The sequence below is a fragment of the Callorhinchus milii genome, unplaced genomic scaffold (genome assembly GCF_018977255.1).
Source record: "Callorhinchus milii isolate IMCB2004 unplaced genomic scaffold, IMCB_Cmil_1.0 Scaffold2, whole genome shotgun sequence".
In the NCBI taxonomy this organism is placed as follows: domain Eukaryota; kingdom Metazoa; phylum Chordata; class Chondrichthyes; order Chimaeriformes; family Callorhinchidae; genus Callorhinchus; species Callorhinchus milii.
The window spans coordinates 1,476,846-1,487,480 of NW_024704743.1; the positions used below are offsets into that span (position 1 = coordinate 1,476,846).

The 10,635-nt window shown below is 54.8% G+C and overlaps 1 protein-coding gene and 1 long non-coding RNA gene across 2 annotated transcripts; both read left to right on the forward strand.

Annotated features, from left to right (window-relative positions):
• Positions 1 to 307: 307 nt before the first annotated feature.
• LOC121848099 lies at positions 308 to 1,770 on the forward strand. Its single transcript, XR_006084830.1, has 3 exons — positions 308 to 369; positions 943 to 1,012; positions 1,703 to 1,770. It is a non-coding gene; the product is annotated as an uncharacterized LOC121848099 (long non-coding RNA).
• A 712-nt stretch (positions 1,771 to 2,482) lies between these two features.
• LOC103173990 (vasoactive intestinal polypeptide receptor) lies at positions 2,483 to 4,611 on the forward strand. The gene is made up of 3 exons (XM_042331734.1): positions 2,483 to 2,607; positions 2,928 to 2,969; positions 4,382 to 4,611. Exons 1-3 carry the CDS (start codon positions 2,557 to 2,559, stop codon positions 4,571 to 4,573), a joined length of 285 nt encoding a protein of 94 aa, XP_042187668.1. The 5' UTR covers positions 2,483 to 2,556; the 3' UTR covers positions 4,574 to 4,611.
• Positions 4,612 to 10,635: the final 6,024 nt, after the last annotated feature.

Sequence of the window (10,635 nt, forward strand, 5' to 3'; positions counted from 1 at the left end):
AGTGGCAAGCTTTGGGGTTTTAGCTGGTTAGACCCCAGCGGTTATCCCCCCCCCCCGCCCACCCCTCAACTCACACTCTGGGTTCCTCCCCAGAGAGAGAGAGAGAGAGGAGAGAGGGGGAGAGAGAGCGGGAGAGAGCGCGCGCTGTCTGGCAAGCTTTCCCGCTGCTTGTCCAGTTGGACCATTCCATCCGCTGGGAACCATTCAATTTCCCTTTCGCAGTTTTGTAAGTAAAACAGTTGGTCTCTTAACGCTGTCGTGTTGCCTCGTGGACTCCCGTCTCTCCAGCCGCCCGTTCTCTCTTGCAGGAGCTCCGCTCGCGGTACTCGCGGTCTGGATCATTTCGAAGCTGAAAGTGGATAACGTGGGGTAAGCGGCCGTCGGTCACGACAACGAGGAATTTGTTTGGGTTTTGGTCAAAATGATCACATTTTATAGAATTATCATTATTATTATTATTATTATCATTACTATAAAATACAGCATCAACGGTCAGTTCCCTCAGCCTCCCTGCTCCCACCCTCTGGAACTCCATCCCACAGTCCCTCTGCCTCGCCCACTACCTCCCTCCCTCCCTCCCTCACCTCCTTCGAGACCCTCAAAACCCTCCTCCTCGACCAACCGCGCCTTCGGTCACCCTCCTACCGCCCTCCCCTCTCCGCCCTCCACCCCCCTCCTGAACCCGACCCCCACTTGGGACATCCTCCCGGATTGAAAGGCCCCCATTACGCATGTCATTTGGTGTTTGAGCTGTTTGAGACGTCCTATAACCGAATGTAAGGATTATTATTATTATTAATCGGAGGTTGATGTCAGTGGGGGGGGGGGGAGTGGGTGTGGGGTGGGGGTTGGGGCTAAGAAAGTTAGACAGAAAATGCTACGTTTTTCTATTGCCTTTTGTGGACCATCTGTTTTACGTTCTGGCATTGCTTCTGTTGCTAGATGTTGGGATGACAATGAGAACGAATATATCTGGTGGATTATAAGAGGAGCCATATTGTTTGCAGTCTTGGTACGTAACTAGTATAGTGTTTTATCTCCCCTCCCCTCCCCTCCTCTCCCCTCCCCTCCTGATCCCAACCACCAGCTCAGGTGCAGATCCCTGACTGTCCAGGGCCTTCGGATGTCCTCCCAACGTGAAAGGCGCTGTACTTACACAGCTGACTGGGCCCCGAGTAGGGGTGATAAGACCTTATATGTGATCCATAAAAGATGTATAATAATAATTACATCCCATCCGAAGGACGACAACTCCGGCAATGCAACACGCGCCCCAGCGCTGCATTGGGGCCTCAGCTTAGACTGTGTGGTTCTGACCGTGTGGGGCTTGAACCCACAACCTTCTGACTCAGAGGCGAGAGGGAGAGCGAGAGAGAGAGAGAGAGAGCGAGAGCGCTATCAACTGAGCCAGGCTGACATTAGCTAAAGACTGTGTGTGAGTGGGTGGGGTGGGCAGAGTGAGATGGCCGTAAGTGTGGTCAGAGGGACATGTCTTTGAAAGTGTGGATGGGGGAGAGGGGGAGAGGGAGGGTGGTGGGTGGGGAGGTGGGGGTGGGCTGAGGTAGAGGGACTCTGGGATGGAGTTCCAGGGAGTAGGGGCTGAGAGAGAGAGAGAGAGAGAGTGAGAGGGTGTAAAAAAGTGTGGGCAGACAGTTACCTGTACTGAAATGTTGAATTATTTCGCTCTCTGGGTTTGCGGAAGATCAACTTTATGATATTTCTGAACATCATCCGAATTCTGGTGGAGAAACTGAAATCGCAGGATGCGGGAGGCAATTCTTCAACCCCTTTCTCGTAAGTAAATCCCATCGCAACGCAGGAACAGTGGGAATACAGTGAGGAATTGAGACCTGGGAATTATAATAATAATTGACACGATTGACCGGGACCCTGAGTGTCAGTGCTAAGACCTGAGACATAACGTACAAAAGATGTATAATGATAATGATGGTAGTCCCGGCATTTGATACGGCGCCTGATCACGTCTTCGAGACGTCTCAACTTCACAGGATACACTGTAAAGTGAATTGACTGTGTATTTTGTGGGCGAAACGCGGGAGCCGATGGCGCACAGCAGCGTCCCCCACAAACAGCCGCGGGTTGAGCGGCCAAAATATTACTAGTATTTTTTTTTTGGGGGGGAGGGATTATTACATCTGGAAAGCGATCGCCAATCGACTAACAGCCGGTTCCTACTGACTGCCGGTAAACAGAGGCGAGTGCTCTAACCACTGAGCTGGGGGGGGGGGGGGGGGTTGGGATCAAGAGGGGATGGAGAGCAGGGTGGGTGGAGGTTAGGAGGGTGACCAAAGGCACTGCCGAACACCGGATACAAGTTAATATAGAAGGGGCACCCGGGGAGAGAGAGGGAAACTCGTGGGAAGCACCTTCTGACCCAGCTCCGAGGGGGTTAGCAACTGAGCCAAACGTGACAGGTTTACGGGCAATAATCCAACACAGAACCCTTTGTTTTCAGGAGATTGACTAAAGTCCACTCTGCTTCTCATCCCTCTGTTTGGGGTCCATTACATCCTGTGTGTCTTCTTCCCGGACAGCATGGCAGAGGAACTGAGATTGTTTATCGAGATTGGGATGGGATCCTTTCAGGTAATCAGAAAAAAAAAAAAAAAATCATCGTCGCATTTGACCCGGTGCCTCATCGCGTCTTCGAGACGTCTCAAAGCGCTTCACAGGATATAACGTAAGGTGAATCGAACGTATCTTTTGCGGGCGAAACGCAACAGCCAATCGCGCACAGCAGCGTCCCCACGATCAGCCCCACCCCCCCTCCCCGCCCGCCCCCCACCCCCCACCGGGAATCGAACCCTCTCGCTTGCGAGGCGAGTGCTCCCGAACCAATACGCTACAGGACTCTCCCCAGATAGAGGTCCAAGTCTCCCCAAACACATTCCATCTTTATCTTCCAGGGTTTTGCTGTGGCTCTGCTCTACTGCTTCCTGAACGGAGAGGTGAGGAATACAAACTGACCGCCCGGCACCTTCGAGGAGAAACTAGGGATTTCTGCACGGAAGGAGGCCCATGATTCAGCCCATCGTATCTGTGCTGGGGCTCGCTCCCCCACTGGAGCTCTCTACTCTAACCCCATTCCCTGCTCTCTCTCTCTCTCTCCCCCCATGGTGTCTGTGCTGGGGCTCGCTCCCCCGCTGGAGCTCTCTACTCTAACCCACTCCCTGCTCTCTCTCTCTCTCCCCCCATCGTGTCTGTGCTGGGGCTCGCTCCCCACTGGAGCTCTCTAACCCCATTCCCTGCTCTCTCTCTCTCTCCCCATCGTGTCTGTGCTGGGGCTCGCTCCCCACTGGAGCTCTCTAACCCTATTCCCTGCTCTCTCTCTCTCTCTCTCTCCCCATCGTGTCTGTGCTGGGGCTCGCTCCCCCACTGGAGCTCTCTAACCCCATTCCCTGCTCTCTCTCTCTCTCTCTCTCTCTCCCCATCGTGTCTGTGCTGGGGCTCGCTCCCCCACTGGAGCTCTCTAACCCCATTCCCTGCTCTCTCTCTCTCTCTCTCTCTCTCCCCATCGTGTCTGTGCTGGGGCTCGCTCCCCACTGGAGCTCTCTACTCTAACCCCATTCCCTGCTCTCTCTCTCTCTCTCTCTCTCTCTCCCCATCGTGTCTGTGCTGGGGCTCGCTCCCCCACTGGAGCTCTCTAACCCCATTCCCTGCTCTCTCTCTCTCTCTCTCTCTCTCTCCCCATCGTGTCTGTGCTGGGGCTCGCTCCCCACTGGAGCTCTCTACTCTAACCCCATTCCCTGCTCTCTCTCTCTCTCTCTCTCTCTCCCCATCGTGTCTGTGCTGGGGCTCGCTCCCCCACTGGAGCTCTCTACTCTAACCCCATTCCCTGCTCTCTCTCTCTCTCTCTCTCTCTCTCTCCCATCGTGTCTGTGCTGGGGCTCGCTCCCCCACTGGAGCTCTCTACTCTAACCCCATTCCCTGCTCTCTCTCTCTCGCCCCATCGTGTCTGTGCTGGGGCTCGCTCCCCCATTGGAGCTCTCTAACCCCATTCCCTGCTCTCTCTCTCTCTCTCTCTCCCTCCCCATCATGTCTGTGCTGGGGCTCACTCCCCCACTGGAGCTCTCTACTCTAACCCCATTCCCTGGTCTCTCTCTCTCTTCATCGTGTCTGTGCTGGTGCTGACCACTGTAAGGCCTTCTGCCCTCTGTTCCACCGTTGGTGGGCTTGCTTACAGCTACTAAGCCCCGAAACTCTGGAACACTCTATCCCTCTATCCCTGTGCCTTGCCCCCTCTTTCCCCATCTTCTGGGCCTCTGCCTTGTGTGAGGGATTGGGGTGGTGGTGGGGAGAGGGTCGGGGGGGGCTATATATAGTTATTGTTACTGTAAGGACTATCCTCCTTTCTGCCCAGGTGCTGACGGAGTTGCAGAAGCACGTAAACTGGTGGCACTCGCTGAGATATCTGACCTTCAGCCCGAAACCTGCCAGGAACCCTTCCACAGAGAGCAGCACCAACAACTTTGTCACTCAGATGTCTCTGCTCGAAAAACTCAGCCCCAAGAGAAAGGCCAACGACAACCAACATGGCATCTCCTGCGTGTGAGAGGCTCGCGCTCAAGCCCTGAGCTTCGTGCGCGGAAATGGAGGACAGGAGCCGGTCAGCTGACTTCCTCACCTCCCTCCTCCCTCCCAACCCCCCTCTCTCCCACGCCCCCCACCCCACCCCCCAATAAATAGTAATAATTAATAATAATAATAATAATAATAATTCCTGCATTGACAGCACCTTTCATATCAGGAGGAGGACGTCTCAAAACACTTCACGGGATGTACTGCAAAGAGTATATGTTTGGAGGTGAATGAGGTAACCAGTTGATACACAGCCCAACCTCCCACATAGGAAACCACAGGTCAGTCTTGAATTTGCCCCCCAACTCCCCCCAACTCCCCCCCCCACACCCCTCCCTCAATCACAGCTGTCACTTTGGCTCAATTGCTAATCCGCTCGGAGTTGGGTCAGAAGGTCCTTCCCATCTGCTGTTCAGGTGGATGTTAAAGTTCCTGCGGCGCTATTCGTAAAGAGAAGGGAGTTTCTCTGTTTTATTTGTGTGTGTGTGTGTGTGTGTGTGTGGTGGGGGGGAGAGGGGGTGGGGGTGTGTGGGGGGAGAGGGGGTGGGGGTGTGTGGGCGGTTGGGGGAATGATTACGGACAAAGGATGTTAACAGCTGACAAAGGCGTAAAAATAATAATAATCCTTCCGTTTGACACAGCGCCCCATCCCGTCTTCGATTTGTCTCAAAGCGCTTCACAGAACATACTGTAAGGCGTAGTGACTGTGTGTTTTGCGGGCGAAACGCGGCAGCCGATTGGGGCACAGCCGCGTCCCCCACAGACAGCCGCGGGTTCAAGTGACCGATTTACTGTTGTCGTTCTTTTTTTTGGTGTGTGTATCTGTGGCTCGAGACTCACGATATCGTGTCATTTGTCTGTGGGAAAGAACACATATCCCCCCCCTCTCCCCCCACCCTCTCACCCCCACGTGCCCCCCCCCCCCCCCACCCGCACCCCCTCCACTTTTTGTCTCAATCACTTTTTACTCTGTGAACACTTTTCTTCTGTGTCCCTCTGTGTATCCCTTTTTTTTAAAATATATTTTTTGGACGAAAAACAAGACTTGTTATATCAGCGTTGTGTTAATTAATCGCTACCACTAATAAAATATTAATCCTTAGATTTGATATCGTTGCCTTTTATGGGCGGGGGAGAGGGAGGGGGGGGGGGGGGGAGGGAGCTATCTCACAGCGCCTCACAGAATTTACTGTAAAATGTCAAACAACAATAACACTCCCCGGCATTTGACGCAGCGCCTGATCACGTCTTCGAGACGTCTCGAAGCGCTTCACGGGATTCGCTGTCAAGTGAATTGTCTGTACATTTTGTGAGCGAAACGCGGCGGCCGATGGCGCGCAGCGGCCTCCCCCGCAAACAGACCCGGGGGTTGAGTGACCAAATTATTATATTTTTGTTTGGAAGCAATTATTAACCCTCTCCCAGAGAGCGAGGAAACTTACTTAAGGTCTCGCCCCGCCCGGGAATCGAACCCGGGCCCTCTGGCTTGCGAGACGACCGTGCTAACCGTTACGTGACGGGACTCCAAAGTCCTGACGTGGGGCTTCACGCCCGCAACCTTCTGCGCCCCCCCCCCCCCCGAGGCGAGAGTGCTACCATCCGAGCCAGGGTGGCACAGGGAGTGTCTGTCTGTCGCCGGTGCGGTGTAGTGACTGTTGCAGTGGAGCTGGTGCAGGGCACTGAGACTTTTAACACAGAGGAACATTTAATGAAATCGGTACAATCAATTCATCACCATTTTAAAAAAAAAACCTCTGATATGTACATCTACACACGTCACTTGTCCCTCCCTCCCCCCCACCTCCCTCCCCCCCACCTCCCCCCCTCCCCCCCTCCCTCCCTCCCTCCACCCCAAACCCTCCCCGAATGTAAAATAGCAAACGATAAAACAATAAATAACTGCTCGTAACATCTCCCGAGAAGCAACATCATCGTGAACACAGACTTCCGATAAGGAATGACAGCTGTACGGTGCTCGGGGCCGGTGTGGAGCTTTCACGATTAACATTAGCGCTCGCGATACCAGTCTTAATCGAGGGGTCTCCAACCCGTCGAATCACTGCTCGTAATCCTCGCCTTTGACACCCACGCCTTTGTGGCGGGGACGTCTCCAAGCGCTTCGCAGGAGCCGCCATGGCAAAGCGTAGTGACTGTACACTTTGTGGGGCGAGGCGCGGCTCCCGATTGCGCGCAGCGGCGTCCCACAAACAGTCGCGGGTTGATTTTTTACAGGAGGGGGGGGAACTATTACCCCCCGGAAAGCGATCCGCCAATCGACTAAACCTAGTTCCTACTGGGTAAACAGAGGAGTGTGGAGTAAGGAAACATGGCCGAGGTTTGCCCGGGGAATCGAACCCGGTTAGTCCTCTGGTTGCTCCGGGGACTCCACTTGCCCCCAAAACAAGAGGAAGGACCGATATTTATTGTAATCAGTGAGGTTTATCTTTTTGTTTCGAGCTGCAGGAAGCACTTTGTGCCTCTCTGACCTCCTTTTCGATCGGGCTCGATGACGACGCACAGAGCCATGGATCCTTCCTCTTGCCCTCCTGACCGTGTGCGCGAGAGCGCCCCCTAGTGCTCTCGTGTGACTGACCACTCACAGACCAGCACTCGGTCTGTAACTGCGCTCGCTAATAAGGCGTCACACCCGGCTTCGACCCACCCCACCCTCTGCCCACTCCTGTGGTTCTATTGCCCACTCAATGCCCCCCCCCACCCCACTCCCCATTCTCTCTCTCTCTGCTCTCCCCCAAATCAACCCTACTTTACATTTCCCCTCCTTTCCGCCAGTTTGTCTCCCTTCCCTCTCAACATTTGAAACCCATCTAAACATACACCCAAACTCCCCCCACCTCCCCCCCCCCCTCCCCCCCCAGCCCACGTGAACCGCTTCTCCTTGACACAAGGCATGCAAATAAGTGCAAACTGTTGTCGTCATCAACCCAACGTGAATGGTCACAATATCTTTCTGCGGTGGGAATGGGTGTGCGCAATAAAGTTGGGGGGGTGGGGGAGGGGGGGGGTCTGCATTTCACAACTCGCCCTCCCCTAATGGAATCTCCCCTCTTCCTCCCTTCACGCACAAAAGCTCCTGGCGCCCCCCTTCAAGCCATTCGTTAACCTGCCTGTTCACCAGAGTTGGCTGAACGGTCACCTCAAGGAACAGGAGGAGGCCATTCAGCCCATCGAGTCGGCGCTGGCTCTTTTAAGAGCAATCGTTTCCGCCCAATTAGATCTTTGAAACCCACTTCCCCATAACCCTTCAGTCCTCTCTTCTCAACCTCCCAAACCTCCATCCATCTCCCGTGGTTGAGACGTCTCAAAGCGCCGCACAGAGTATACTGTAAAGTGTAGTGACTGTGTGTTTTGTGGGCGAATTGCCCACAGCCGCGTCCCCGCAAACAGTCGTGGATTGAGCCAAGGACCAAACATCCCCACAATAAAGTTTGGCTTCTGCCGTCGAAAGCATTTGATCCCTTCCCCCCCACCCACCCCCCAACACCCCCAGCCCCCCACCCCCACCCCCCACCCCCTTTTTCCCCCAATGTAAAAAAGAAAAGGACATAGAGAGTTATTAGGCACAAGAAAAAGGTTCAAACCCCTCACGGGATTCTTCCCCGAAGCGGTCACAACAAAGACATCAGCGCCCACTTCAAATAGACTCCACACACGTACACACACAGCCCACGTTGCAGCTTAGACATCAGGTCAAACACTACACCCCAAATACGACAGTCAAACACCACTCCCACTTTGCTCCGTTATAGTTTGTGAACAATATCTATCATTGCTCCGACTGAGGATCGCGTCAGAAGATCCCACCTTTAAGTGACTCGTCTAACCTCGAGGTTTTAAGTTTATTCCTCCTCTGAGAATAACAACGATAATAATAGTAATAATAGTCCTTACGTTGGATTGAGGCGGCTCATCGCGTCATTCAGACGTCTCAAAGCGCTTCGCAGAAGATACTGTGAAGTGTAGTGACTGTGTGTTTTGTGGGCGAAACGCGGCAGCCAATTGTGCACGGGAGTATCCCCACAAACAGCCGCGGATTGAGCCGACTGAATGATATAATTATTTCTTTTTGGAGGGATTGCTATCCCCGGAAAAGCGATCTGCCAATCTGCCAAATTCCTACTTGCTGTTGGGTGATCACAGGCCCCGTGGAGTAAGGACACTTGCCTAAGGTTTGCCCCCCCCCCCCCCCCGGGAATCGGACCCGAGTCCTCTCGCTTGCGAGGCGAGCGCTCTAACCAATGTGCTAAAGAGGGAGACCGGTCTCATCTCTTTCTCTCTCACTGTCTCTCCGCGTATCTTTTTGATTGTGGTTAGCGTGTCCCACACTAAACCTCCCCGGCACCTCTCTAACCTTCTCTGACCAGCTTTCTCACCCCCCCCCCACCCCACTCCACTACCTGTTTCCTCCGCTCGGTCCCCTCCGGCCTCCTGCTTGTCCCTCGTCCCCTCCGCTCCACCATCGGCGGCTACACCTTCACCCCCCCACCCCCACAGAAGCTTTGGAACTCCCTCCCTCAATCCCTCGGTCTCCTCCATCACACCTCCCGCCCAACGCAGCTGAAACTCTCATCCATGAGTCACTTCCTACCTTGATACCCTCTCGCTCCCCCGTCTCCCCAGCTCCAACAGTTACAAAATCCCCAAACCCTCTCAAAACTCCGCTGCCCACATCCTCACCCATCATCAAACTCCATACCCCCATCACTCCAGCCCTCTCCAGGCTCCCCAGCCCTCTCCAGGCTCCCCAGGCCTCCCCAGGCTTCCTCAGCCCTCTCCAGCCCTCTCCCAGCCCTCTCCCGGCCTCTCCAGCCCTCTCCCAGCCCTCTCCCAGCCCTCTCCCAGCCTCTCCAGCCCTCTCCCAGCCCTCTCCCAGCCCTCTCCAGCCCTCTCCCAGCCTCTCCAGCCCTCTCCCGGCCTCTCCAGGCTCCACTTGGCTTCCCTATCTCAGAAAAGATCGATTTCAAGATCCTCTTCATCAGATCACTTCATGCCCTGCCACCTCCCTACCTCTCAGACCCCACTCCCCTCCCTCTACCCCTTTTTTTTGGGGGGGGCCTTCTGTACGTCCCTCCGTTCCAATCATCAGTGGGTCCGTGAGATCAGCCAGTGTTGCCTGAACCTCTTGAGCTACCCTCCATATCCTCCCTCTCTCTCTGCCTGTCTGCAGTTGGCACCTGAAGACTTTCCTCTTCCACCTTGTCTACGGTCACCTCTTCTTTCTCCCACACGCTTCCACCCCCCCCAAACCCAACCCACCCCACCCCACCCACCCGACTAGGTATCGAACCACCCCCATAGTTAACAGCAACAAGAAATCTCTTGTATAAATGACATCGGGAGGGCCGTCCCAAGGCAATGGGTTTGCACTCAAGCTGGGGATGGATTTGAGGAGGTGGGGGTGTGGTGGGGGGAGAGGGTGGGTGTGGGGGGGTGCGGTGGGGGTGAAGGGGTCTGGGGGAAGGGGAGCAAGTACAGACGATACACCACACAGCTCGCCATGCTACTGATTAACTGGTATTCCCGGCCGGAGACGAGGGGAGGAGGCTGACTGTACCTGCGGCGCTTGACAGGCTGAGACCCGGCGGCAAAAAAAATATTAGCCTCTCTTTGTGGTTCATCTTAAAAACAGCCAGAAACTCGCGATAGGTTAAGTGGAAAGAGGGAGATATTCTACCAAGTGGGGCGGTGGTGGGTGGGTGGGGAGAGGGGGGAAGAGGGGAAGGAGGGAGCTGTTGAGAGGAGGAAGAGGAGGAGAGGAGGAGAGGGAGAAGGGTGTCTGGATTGTCTCTGTTTTGGTGGCATTTTCACTGCCAAACCGTGGCATTTCTGTCTTGGCTTTTTGGGAAGGTTTTCCGCAGTCTGAAGGCTTCGAGCCTTGGGTCTGATGCGGCGCCTTTCGTGCCGCGGGATTCACTGTAAGGTGCAGTGACTGTGTGTTCTGTGGGGGGAAACGGGGGAGAAACATTTGCGCAGGCCAAGGTTCCCCCTCCCCGCTGAACGCGAGATTTTATCTGGGGG

What these genes read in the sequence shown, in the direction of transcription:
- LOC103173990 (XM_042331734.1), top strand. Translation starts at nt 2,557, where the DNA reads ATGGCAGAGGAACTGAGATTGTTTATCGAGATTGGGATGGGATCCTTT. An exon ending in TTGGGATGGGATCCTTTCAG is followed by an intron (nt 2,608 to 2,927) that starts GTAATCAGAAAA and finishes TTTATCTTCCAG; the next exon opens with GGTTTTGCTGTGGCTCTGCT. An exon ending in ACTGCTTCCTGAACGGAGAG is followed by an intron (nt 2,970 to 4,381) that starts GTGAGGAATACA and finishes CTTTCTGCCCAG; the next exon opens with GTGCTGACGGAGTTGCAGAA.